Genomic DNA, 13,143 nt, shown 5'->3' with positions numbered 1-13,143 from the left:
CAATAGCCGCCTCAATGTAACGTGTTGCCTATACTTGCTCTTGAGTTTGGGCGTCTCTTAAATGCATGAGAGCAAACAGGAGAATTAGCCATGAAAAAATGTATACAAATGAACGAAAGACGAAGGACTAGTAGAAAAGACAACTCACCTAGACTCGGGGTTCTCCACCGACGGAGCAACCTAGGGAGATCACCCCAAACCTCGTTAGAGGAAGTCTCCTATTCATCCCCGGACACAAAAAAGAATTGAGACTTCCAATATCTGAATGACGAGGGTAGGTCCCTGACAATCCTAGTCTTCCTCTCCTAAGGCACCAGTTCGTAGTACCTATGTTCCTTAGACTCCTTTAAACGATGCAAATAAACAAGCTCATCCACCTTAATCATATCTCCTTTAGTGGCAGCTAGGCATATCTCCATATAGCTGACCACTATCCTCCACGAGTTGGGCATAAGTTGCCCAGGAGCAATGTTGGAATGGCCTAGAAGCTCCATGATAAAAGGGTGGATGGGGAATCTAAGCCCACTCTGGAAAGCAGCCTCGTAGAAGCATACCTCCACAGGCGAAAAGTGATAAGCTCATTCCTCCCTATGAGGAAGACGAACCCTAACCCTTTCGGGAAATTGAAATATCTCTCTAATCCTGGAAAGCGCTTTGGCATTCAGGCCACACACCTCCCCGAGAGCATGGAAGACCTTAATTTGCCATGGGCCAAAAGCCGCAGTGTCCTCCTTCACCTCCACAGGGTCGTCGCTAGACGACAACCCTGTCTCGAGCTCACTAGATCTCACCTCTGACATTACTCTTCGCTTACCAGCTAGATTCTCGAACCAATCTATTGACTGACATAATAAGGGGAACAAATCAGCCAACGCTACACTTAGGCTATTGCCCTAAAAAACAAAGCCTTCAATTAAGGGGGGAAAGGGAACAAGAAGCACCTAAAGAAGCCCCCAGGCACACAAAAAGAAACAAAATAGAGTGGCAAACTATCCTAACTTCAGAACCACTAACCATGGAACCCCAAAGAACAAAGGAAGAGGGACAAAATCCTAAAACCCGTACAATTTATCAAAACCCGAAAACCCAAAACAACCAAAAACCCGTACAATTAATCAAAACCCAAAATAAAAAAGAAAATAAAAAATCCATACAACTTATCTACACAACAAAGAGCAAAAAAGGAGGGAAAAAAGACATACCTCAAACAAAGAAACCATGGAAAGGAAAAGTTTAAGAAAATCACAGGGCAGAACAACTTGGAGAAGAAGAAGCACAGAGTAATAATGGTGAAAGAGTGGGAAAAGTGAAGGGAAATGAGAAAAGAAAGGAAGTTTAAAAACTAAGCACAAAAAATTGAAAAACCAGCGGGAAACCCGGGAGTCACACAAGTGGGTCATTAACTCCACCACTCAGGGCATGCCGCGTGGCCACGATGTGCATAGCGCCGCCACTACACATTAAATACGAAATGTAATCCCAATAGTCGTGTCTAGGCAGAAAACCTCACCTTCTGGTGGTCGTTATAACACGCAATGATGACCACAAAACTTGGAGGGGCAGCTGATGGGACCGACGAATTCTCTTGCCCAAATAACCTCATTAAGAATGACCCTGCCACGACATGGACAAATGCAAGCAAATCATTAATAAGAAGTTTTAATGTCTCAATCAGTTATCAATTAGCCATCATACCATTGGAAGCTCATCAACACCTACATTAATAGCCTTGAAGCGTTACAAAAAGGGCATTAAAGCCACAACGACTAGAAACTGTGAAGCTATATATACAAGTCCATCGGGACCAGACCAGTTACATACATACAACTGAAATACACTCTAGCATACATAATTTTGATACTCTAAGCTCTCTTACTTCTTAAAAAGCTTTCATTACTGACTTTATCATCGAAGGCTCTGTGGCAGGCATCACACCGGTGACCACCTGAGGAGAGCTTTACATCACATTTGCAGGTTCAGTGACAGGGATTTAACTCTGTCTAGACGAATCTACACAGCTGACGATTTTCACATCATCATTAGCATTTTTTTATTTTTTGTGAAACAATGTTAGCTAAATATCAAGTAACTCACTTTTCCAATTCTCTTAATATATAAGAAATAATATATAAGTATTATTTAATGTCAATATGTCACACTATCATACATGTTCAACGAGAATTTCGTCATATACCCTTCTCAAAATGAATTTCGTCATATAAGCTACCATAAATATAAATGAAGTAGCATTGTAGCAGTAGGAGAAGTGTTGTCCTAAGCCTTAATACGAGCAGCTTGTCAACTCGTTGACTTCTTCTTCTTCAATCTCCAGTGAAAGATTAAACCAGATTCATCAAACACATCCATTCAGTATGGATCCCACCACTGCTGAACCAACCTCCGTACACCACGTGGTGGCGATGCCTTTCCCATTACAAGGCCACATCAACGCCATGATGAGCTTGTGCAAGTTATTATCTTCAAGAAAACACAACCTTCTCATCACCTTCGTTGTCACTGAAGAGTGGCTACACTGCATCGGCTCCGAGCCCAAGCCAGATAAGATCCGCTTCGCCTCTATCCCTACAGTCATCGAGCGTGCAAAAGCCGTTGACTTTTGTGGCTTCTACGAAGTGATCAAGACCAAGATGGAAGCTCCCTTTGAGCACCTCCTCGATCAGCTTGAGCCGCCGGTGGATAGAATCATAGCTGACTTTGAGCTGCAGTGGCTATTCGGCTTCAGAACTCGAAGGAATATTCCATTGGCCTCGCTTTGGACCATGTCTGCATCCTTTTTCTCAGCGCTCCATCATTATCATGTTTTCACACAAGCTCAACCTGAAGATTTGCCGCTTCACTTTATAGGTTAGCACGCTGCTACTAGTAGTATTTTTGATCTACTACTACTAGTAATTAATTTGTTTTCCTTCAAAAAAAAAATTTTTGTTTTCCTTCAATTATTGACTTCATATTATTGAACTTTTTTTGGGAAAACCGATATCATGGCTTCAAAAATAAATAAATACTTTATATATATATCTTTGCAAAATTTGCACATTTTTTAAGACATTAATTTTTATTAATTTTATTAGATCCAATGGATAAAAATTAAAAACCCATTAGTAAGTAGTAACTATGTTATGATCAGTTTTCTTGAAATAAGTGATAACATTAAATGAGTCTTTCCACTCTCATACTCTTAACTTATTCTCTTCTTTCTTAACTCAAATATGATAGATGGTAAATAATGAAGAAAACAAAAGGATGATTCATATGAAGGTAATAATCCACCGCATACCGTTGATAACTTCAACAATTTATGATAGAGGTTGTGGAAACGACCTTAATAGATGGAATATTTGACTTTCTTAATAACGTAAGCAATGATGGCATCAAAGATCCAAATTGGATCCTTAAGAATATTTGTTTAGTACTCACATGTATAATAATGATATCCTATGGATAACATATGAGTACTTCAAAATGATTAGAATGCGATGTGAACTATATTAAATTACTAGGAGCATTAGCATTTGGTTTCTAAAAAATATTTTATTTTAATATCTTAAAAACTACTTTATCTATTATACAATCTCATTTTATAATACACCCAACCAGGGACGGAGCTAAGACTTAAAGCTAGGGGGGCAAAAGTATAAACAAATTTTTTTTTGAAACTCCAAGTAAGCATTCATTTAGAAGAGAAATGCTATGTCCACAATATTTTTACTACATTTTCACAATAAATCATAAGTGATAGGTTATTATTGGTTGTTATGAGTGAGCAAAAAAGTAATTTAAATTGTAGATTCAAATTAGAACCAATAATAATTTACCGCATGTGATTTGTTGTGAAAATGTTGTAGACATAACATTTCTCAATTTAGAAAGTTAAGCTTTTTTTTTTTTTTACATTTTTTTTTGGTGTCTTGTGTGTTGTCAAATGTGTGTGGGTGTTCACTTGGACTAGTTTAAATTGGCTTATGAATTTTTTATTTTATTTTATTTTTTGTTTGTGACTTGTGTGGGTTTGTTTTGGGGTGTTGTTTGGGGTTAAGTTTGTTATTGGTAAATTTTGTTGTTAAGCTTGTTAAATTTATTTCAAATTTTAGATCAATAAAATTTGTTATAGCCTTTAAAAAGATCAATAATATTGTTGAGAGGGCAAAGTGCAAATTTATTGAAACAAATTGCTAAAATTAATACACACGCATATATATATATATATATATATATATATATATATACACTAAAAAAAATTTGAAAAAATTTAGGGGGGCCACTGCCTCCCTTAGTCCAACTATAGTTCCGTCACTGCACCCAACATCCCAACTTTTATTTTCCTATATAACACATTAAAATAATATATCTACACAATAAAACATATAACTCAAAATCATCTCTCACCTCTTGTTAATATCTCTCTCTCTCTCTCTCTCTCTCCAATATGAACAAACCCAAAGCCCAACATAACCACCATCCAAACCCAACCATCCCACCACTATTGCACCACCTGCCAATCATCAACACAACCTGCCACCACTCTCATCAACAACACCATTATTGCACCACCATCATCAACAACATAACCACCACTTAAACCCAAAACTTTCCAATCACTTTCGTAGCAGCACCTCAACCAGACCCACAACCCCACCACTGCTAAACCAACCACAACACCACCAACAACCCATATCAATAGAAATCGGCCACCCTCATCAATAGAAATCAGATCAAACCCATAAACCCATATCAACAGAAATCAGATCAAACCAAACCCATAAATACAAAATCAAATCATAAACCCATAAAACCAACACAAACCCACCAAATCTAAATTTGAAAATGGAGCTATCCATGACCACATGAGTGATTGGTTGGGGGAGAGAGCAACGAGTCTAGCCATGGTGGCTTGGTGATGCTGGGTCTAGCCATGGTAGTTTTGAAGAGAAAAGAGAGAGTTTAGGGGTTGGAGAGAACAAGCAAGCCACCACCGTAAGTGGTGGTGGCGACAGAGAGAGAGAGAGAGAGAGAGAGCAATGAGTCTGACCTAGCTTGGTGATGGTGGGTCTGGCCATGGTGGCTTTGAAGAGAGGAGAGAGAGTTTAGGGTTGGAGAGAACAAGCAAGCCACCACTGTGAATAGTGGTGGCAGCGATAGAGAGAGAGCAACGAGTCTAGCTTGCTTGGTGATGGTGGTCCGGCCTTGGTGGCTTTAAAAAAAGGCATATATTCTAGGAAATAAAATATATTATTTAGGTTTAGAATGTTGCTACAATACCATCATAAATTTAAGATGGTACTATAGCAAATTTGTAAATTTGTTTAGAATTGCAAGTCCGGGTAATGCATCTTTTATAGGTTTTGATGCTAAATTCTAACATATCTAGATTTTTACAACTCCGGATACTGATGCTTAACTGTAGAACAAATCTACACAGCCTTATTGAATTATTGCTTCTGTTACAAGGACATTAGATCTTGTTTATCTTTTTCTTCTTCTGTTTTTTTGTGTTATTTTTCTAGAGTGTCAAATTTATTCCTAGACACATAATTTGATTGCCTTATGGTCTACTACATGTAACAAATATTGATGGAACTTTTCCCATCTCTCCATTCTTCCTTCATCAGTTCTTTTTGTGGCGGTAATGGTACCTAGTGAAAAATAAAATAAAATAATAAAACAAAACAAAACAAACTCTATGTCTATACATATCAACACAATTTTAACTCATCTGTGTTGTGTGCTATGGAATTCTCTCACAATATAATTTAGTACCAAATGCCCCAATAATTGAAGGTTGGTTGAATGCGGTTTTATATATGCATGTTAAAATAAGAAAATATATGCATTTAAAAGTATTAAAATTTTTTATAAAAAAAAGTGAAAATGGAAGTACTAAAAATTTGTATCCTTGGAATTTCATTTGTTGGTAAAATAAAGCATGAATGTATAACTATCATGAATCAGGGTTCCCTACTGGACTTATAGTATATAAGCTTGTTGGCACCCTCTATTGAGTTGTCAAATTGTTTTTACCAACACTTCAAACATTGGTAAATTTTTTTTGAGAACAAATGAATCATTCATTCATTAATATGTAAACGATCATGATACAAAGCATCTACAGTTGGTGGCGGCTCATCTTCCATCCAATAAAAATCCTCCACAATATTCCTAGCAAATCTAGCTAAAGAATGAGCCACCATATTTCCACCCCTTTTCACATAGCTAAAAGAAACAATCTGCCTACCACAAATATAATATCTAATGTCATCAACTATATGGCCCAACAAAGAATTATTTGGTGCAGAACTCGATATTGCTCGCATCACATTCAAATTATCTCCTTCAATCACTAGATTTGTAAACCCAACTTCCATGGAAAATTCCAATGCCTTTCGACATGCCAATGCCTCTGCTTCATCACTATTGTGCACTTGGTCTCCCTTAACCGACATTCCAACCATCACCTCACCTGCAGAATCTTTAATTATCGCCCCAAATCTAGAACATTTTAAGTCTGAAAAAACTGCTGCATCAAAGTTCAACTTATAAACATCTTGTGGTGGAGGCTGCTAATAGTTTCTGCTTGGTGCTGCATTTGTAATCACCATATTTGCCTGAGCTTTCTTGTACTCTTCTAACAATTTTGCTGCCCTATTAGTCAACCATCTCAGGTCCTTCATTTGTTCTCCATGCACAACCACGTTCCTCTAATTCCATATAATCCATGCTTGAACAAGGAAAAGCTCAAGCTCTGTTGCTGATAGTCTATCCTCCAAAGCTTTAAAAAACTGCATGAAAACAACTTGGTTAGTCGGAAATTTCTGCAACACAGTGAGACTTCCTACCCAAACATCTTGGGTTGCTCCACACCCCTATATAGCATGAACCACATCCTCAAGTGCACTCTTACAGCAATGACACACATTTTCTGGAATAATTTTACGCTTTGCTAAATTCACCCATGTTGGAAAGATATCATGGCAAGCCCTCCAACCAAATATCTTTATTTTCCCCGGTACCTTCAGCTTCCATAAAGTGCTCCATACCTACTACCCTCCAATCCTACTTGATGACTCAACCCAATTTTCCTTCCTCATTACCTGTCTTGATAAATGATACCCTAACTGAACAGTGTACTCCCCCCTCTTATTATGCAACCATACCAGTGAATCCTCCACAAAGCTTCAGCTCAAGGGAATTATGCAGATAGCCTTAGCCTCATCCCGAGTGAAATTTGCCATAATTATATCCCTCCTTCACTCGTGAATATCCCAATCAATGAGGTCTGAAACTCTCCAGCCCTCCTCCATGTCATGCACAGGATGTAAAATTTTATTGGAAGGATAACTTGGAATCCATTAATCTGTGGTGACATCAATGGACTCTCCATTCCCAACTCTCCAGCAGCACCCACTCCTCAAAATTGGCATGGCTACCATCATACTTTTCCAAACATAAGAGCTATTAGGTGAGTCATCCGCATGAAGAAAATTGCACCGAGGGAAATACCTGGCCTTGAAGCATTTAAATAGAAGAGAATCATGATTTTTCAACAACCTCCAACCTTGCTTGGCTAACATAGCAAGATTAAAATGCCTTAAATCTCGAAAACCCATTCCACCTTCCTTCTTTGGTTGAGCTAAACTATCCCAAATCTTCCAATGAATTTTCTTTTCATTTCTGACTTGACCCCACCAAAATTTAGCACAGAAGGAATTTAGTTTATCACATAATTTCACTAGCAATTAAAACACCTCTATGGTATAAGTGGGGATAGCTTGAGCTATTGCCTTGATGAGTACCTCCTTCCCATGCCTTGGATAACATCCTCCCTTTCCAACCCTGCAAATTTTTTCCAAAATCTATCATTCAAAAAAGAAAAATTTTGGTATTTTGCTCGACCCACCAAAGTAGGTAGACCCAAATAAGATTCAAAGCGCTCCACCTCTTTCACCCCTAATAGTGACACAATGTCTTCCCTTTGGTTGCCTTGGGTATTACTACTAAAGTATACCGATGATTTCTCCATGTTGATATATTGGCCCGAAGCATTAGCATAAATCTGTAGAACTTCATTGATCACCTCAACCTCTCCAGTAGTAGCACGGAATCATCTGCAAACATTAAATTTGAGATTGTTGGAGCCCCTCTACATATAGATACACCCTTAATACGCCTGCCCATCTCTGCCTTAGCTATCAGTGAAGTAAATCCCTCGACACACAATAGGAATAGGTATGGTGAAAGTGGATCACCCTGACGAAGTCTCCTAGATGATTTGATGTTTCCATAGGGCTGCCCATTGATGAGAATGGAAAAAGAAGGTGTGGTGATACACCCCATCATTCAGTTAATCCAAGTCACTGGAAAACCCAGCTTTGCCATTATACTTTGCAGGAACTGCCACTCAACTCGGTCATATGCCTTGCTAATATCAAGCTTCAATGCAAGTGATCCTTTTTTGCCTTTTTTTCGAGAATGCATGGTATGTAAAGTTTCATAAGCCACCAGTATATTGTCTGTGATGAGCCTTCTTGGGAAAAAAGCACTTTGTGTAGGGGATATAATATTTGGGAGGATTAGTTTCAACCTGTTAGCCAATACTGTGGAAATAATCTTGTAAATAACATTACATAAGCTAATAGGTCGAAAATTAGACATTTTCTCAAGTGACTTTACTTTAGGGATTAACACAATATGGGTATGATTTATAGCAGGAACCATGATACTAGAGTTAAAATAATCCAGCACACAGAAACTACACTATCACCCACTACATGCTAAAATTTTTGGTAAAAAAGTGCATTCATACCATCAGGTCCAGGCGCATTTGTTGGTCCCATCTGGAACAATGCTGCTTTGATCTCTTCAGCTGTAAAATCATTGGACAACGTCTGCTGCATGTCTGGAGTCATATTGTGAGGCACCGTGTTGAGACATTCATCAATCTGAGAGCATGTACCTACATTGAACAAGCTATCAAAATAATTAGCCGCCACCTCAGCTATTTTTTCCACATCCTCCATCCATACACCATAAGAATTTTTTATTCCCTGTATGTGATTTCTCCTTCTACGTTGCAATGCCTTTGAATGAAAAACTTTTGGGTTCTTGTCCCTATGCTTCAGCCAAGTAACTCTAGATCTTTGAGCCCAAAAAATCTCTTGTTTTAGTAATAAATCATCCAATGTCTTGCTTACACCCAAGAATTCAGCTCTTGACACTTTAGTAGTCTCCTTTATATTCAAAACTTCCAATTTTTTCTATAACTACTTTATCTCCTCTGTATTTGGGTTTGTTTTAAATGATCCCCAAGCCCTTAAAACCTCACTGCATGTTTTAATTTTCTGCTGAATCTGATCCACGCCTTGGCCGTCATTCTCACCAGCAGCCCATGCATCTGAAACTACCTCTCCACACTTCTCCCAAAGCAGCCAATTTTCCTCAAATTTGATCCTTTTCTACCTTTCCTCGGCTTCAGATGCTCTGTTTGAAGAACAATAGGAAGGTGATCGGATTCATGTGGGGGAAGGTGAGTTACGGAACTAAGCTAGAATTTTTCTCTCCATTCCTTCGTTGCAACAGCTCTGTCTAGCCTGAGTTTTGTGTTTGCATCCCCCGGTCTATTATTGTTCCAAGCATACGGATAACCTTTGAACCCCAAATCTTCCAACTGACAAAACTCCAAAGCAGCACAAAATGAATCTATTTGGCTCATTTGAGGTGGTCTTTCGCTAAGCTTTTTTGTAGATTGAATTATTGCATTGAAATCACCAATACACATCCAAGGCCCTCCCACAAAAGTTTTAAGGTGCTCTAGTAATTCCCAGGACTTATACCGCATATTCACTTCTGGCCAACCATAGAAACATGTCAACCACCATTCAAACCCATCTTCTTCCTTCACTTTCACTAGGATATGATTAGCTGTAAAATTCATTAACTCTATCGATACACCTTTCTTCCAAATTAAAGCCAGCTCTCCACCTAAATCGGGTTTTCTAAAAATGATCCTATTTGGGTAAGGCAACTCACCATATAGCCTATCAAAATCTTCTTTATCTAACCGTGTTTCCATAAAAAAACACACATTAAGAGCTTGTTCCCTCAAAATTTTGCAAAGGCTTCGACGTGTCCAAGGGTTCTCAAGCCCTTGGCAGTTCCAGCTTAAGAGTCTTTTTGCTCCCAACAAGGGTGACCATCCACCCTCCCCAATACATCAACAGAATTTGAAATTAATTTCTCACGCTTTACTTTCTGAGCTTCCTCCTCTTCACGTGATAGGGATAAGTTAGAATTCGGCTCACTAACTCTTTTCCCTAGTATTGGACCCTCAATTGCTTTAGTTTAACTCCCTAACCCATAGTCCATCTGCATGATTCTAGTCCAAGTAGACTTTTGCTTAGGTCCAAAAAGCCCACTCAGTTCATCAACGTGTACTACTTGTGTCATCTCAGATTTTGATTTTGAAATGCCAACTTCCGTATCCGCAGCAATAGGATTAGGGTTTCCTTTATCTACAACCTCTATAGAGATAGAGTTTTCCTTATCAACAACCTCCATTCCTTTTTTCTCGGTACACATCTTCTGAATATTCGGGTCTATCCCTTGATTCTCGGCCTGATCATCACGTTGGAAGAAATCCATTCCAAGATTCTCGGGCCTCCATGAATCGGGCTCATCCTCTACAACTTCCTTCCGTGGTGGCGATCTCTGTCGTCCACTTGAAACCTTCAACCAGTATCCATATTGGTACTTGACTTCCCCTCCATTTTTCTCCACAGCATAGTGACTAGCACAATGATGTAAATCATGCCCAAGGAGACCACAATATTGACAAAATATAGGTAACCTTTCATACTTAAATGTCACCCATGTACATGCACCATCTGAGTTTGCAATAAAACCTCCACGCCTCAAAGGTTTTGAGATGGGAAGTGCAACACAGACTCTCATGAAAAAGTTCTGCATGTCTTGTCTTCGAAGCCTTTCAACATCTTCCACAATACCCAACCTACTACCTACTTCAGTCGCTACTCAAGAAGAAACCATGTCAAATGGAGCTCCCCAAATCTGTACCCAAAGAGAGGCACATTCTAATTTCACATTACTTGCAGTCATCCCTTGATGCCATCTCTTAAGTATAAGCAATTGATTATCAAAGCACCACGGTCCCCCTTTCAGAACTCAGTTCAAATCAAAGTCATTCTGAAACTTAAACTGAAACAGATTCGTTCCCACCTCTATAATCTGCAACCCATAATGCATCCCCCATACTCTCCTTATTGTAGACATTGCATCCCTTTTATTAAAGGCCTTACAAGTTAAAAATTTGCCGATTAAACTCAAATTACAACTTTCGATCTCAGGCAGAATGGCCTCCTCAGTTATCGTAATAGTTTCTTCCTCTTCAGCAGTAAGTTTCATATTCCCCAAGCTATCAATCACATCCTCTGCCATAGTGAAAGAATGGACTAACCCCGCCAAAAGAAAATAGAAAATTCAGACCCTTAAGGATGCACCTAAGGGAGGGAGAGACTCGCTTAGAAAACGAGAGAGAAGGCTCCTACAAGAGGAGAGCTTGTTTGGGTCAACATTGGTAAATTTGACTATATATATATATATATATATATATATATATATATTCACGGGAACAACTCTCAATCTAATTTCATGCTTTCCTAACTAACCACTTTTTGTTTTTTCACTAAGCCTATATATGAAATGCGAACAATTGATTTGCGATTGGTACATATTTGCTTAATTTGGTGTGATAGATCACGGAGACGAGCATGTGGATGACATACCAGGAATTTCTTCAACACATCTAGAAGACCTACGAACTGTGTTTCATGAAAATGACCCACGGGGAATGGAAATGGTCCTGGAATGCATTTCAAAGGGGTCCAAAGCACAATATCTTTTAATTAATTCTGTTTATGAGCTTGAACCTCATGCCTTCGACTCTTTGAAAGCAATATTCCCTTTCCCTGTGTACCCTATTGGCCCTGCCATACGTTACTTGGAATTTGAAGTTGAACATAGTTCCTCTACAACTACAATTGGTGACAACAGACCTGACTATTTAAAATGGTTGGATCTTCAGCCTGCAGGCTCTGTCTTATATATTTCATTGGGAAGTTTTTTTGTGGTCTCGAACACCCAAATGGATGAGTTTGCAACTGCGCTTTGTATTAGTGGTGTTCAGTTCTTGTGGGTGGCTCGTGGAGAAGCTTCTCGGCTAAAAGAAAGTTGTGGTGATAAAGGGTTGGTATTGCCTTGGTGTGACCAATTCAAAGTCTTGTGCCATCCTTCTATAGGTGGGTTTTGGTCCCATTGCGGATGGAATTCCACTCAAGAAGCTGTTTATGCAGGCATTCCTATGCTTACTTTCCCCTTATTTTTGGATCAAGTTCCTAATAGTAGGCAAATTGTGGAAGATTGGAAGATTGGGTGGAGGGTAAAGAGGTCAGAATTGGGAAATGAAATTTTGGTGGCAAAAGAAGACATATTACAACTCGTAAAAAGGTTTATGGATCTTGAAAGCTTTGAAGGAAAAAAGGCTAGGAAAAGAGCAGGAGAACTAAAAGATATTTGTCATCAAGCGATTACTAAAGGTGGATCATCTCGTTCTCACTTGGATGCATTTGTTAATGACTTTTTACAAGGCAATAACTATTAAGAAGTTTCGTTATTTGTTGTCGGTGACTGGACGAGTTGTTGTCATTGAACGATTGTTCTTAATTTATGTTCATTAATGCCCGTTTGAATATGTGGATTAATTTTTTTTGAAAGTTTTTGCTTGTTGAACATGTGGAATATTACTTATTTTTATTGTGTTATTTCTATGAGTTTTTTTTTTATACCAATTCAATTTTTTTTGTGTTTTACTTTTGCTGGATTAGCTTAAAATTTTCAGCAGCCAATTTTAAATTTTAAATGCAAATTCTAAAATTTCATGGGGGACAGTGAATATATTTTTGTATAATTTATATAAAAGAAAAAAAAATTCTAGGTTCTAAAGGAAAAATTAAAATGCTAAGGGGGCCATGGCTCTCCTGCCCCCTAGCCCTGCCTTTGCTTGTGATGCCCCACTAGCCTCCACTCCTTGGATATTAGGGGGGTGTTTGGTGG

The 13,143-nt window shown here is 38.5% G+C and overlaps 1 protein-coding gene across 1 annotated transcript; it reads left to right on the top strand.

Annotated features, from left to right (window-relative positions):
- The first annotated feature begins 2,166 nt into the window (after positions 1-2,166).
- On the top strand, positions 2,167-12,862 carry LOC142606974 (UDP-glycosyltransferase 87A2-like). Its single transcript, XM_075778362.1, has 2 exons — positions 2,167-2,865; positions 11,787-12,862. Exons 1-2 carry the CDS (start codon positions 2,373-2,375, stop codon positions 12,689-12,691), a joined length of 1,398 nt encoding a protein of 465 aa, XP_075634477.1. The 5' UTR covers positions 2,167-2,372; the 3' UTR covers positions 12,692-12,862.
- The last annotated feature ends 281 nt before the right edge of the window (positions 12,863-13,143 follow it).

The sequence above is a fragment of the Castanea sativa genome, chromosome 8 (assembly GCF_040712315.1).
Source record: "Castanea sativa cultivar Marrone di Chiusa Pesio chromosome 8, ASM4071231v1".
NCBI classification, from domain to species: domain Eukaryota; kingdom Viridiplantae; phylum Streptophyta; class Magnoliopsida; order Fagales; family Fagaceae; genus Castanea; species Castanea sativa.
The sequence above is the reverse complement of the archived record's forward strand: the minus strand, read 5'-3'. Positions and strand labels throughout refer to the sequence as shown.

Excerpts from the sequence above, each read along its gene's own strand:
- LOC142606974 (XM_075778362.1), top strand. The coding sequence starts at position 2,373 with ATGGATCCCACCACTGCTGAACCAACCTCCGTACACCACGTGGTGGCG. Across the intron at positions 2,866-11,786 it reads TTTGCCGCTTCACTTTATAG|ATCACGGAGACGAGCATGTG; the intron begins GTTAGCACGCTG and ends TTGGTGTGATAG.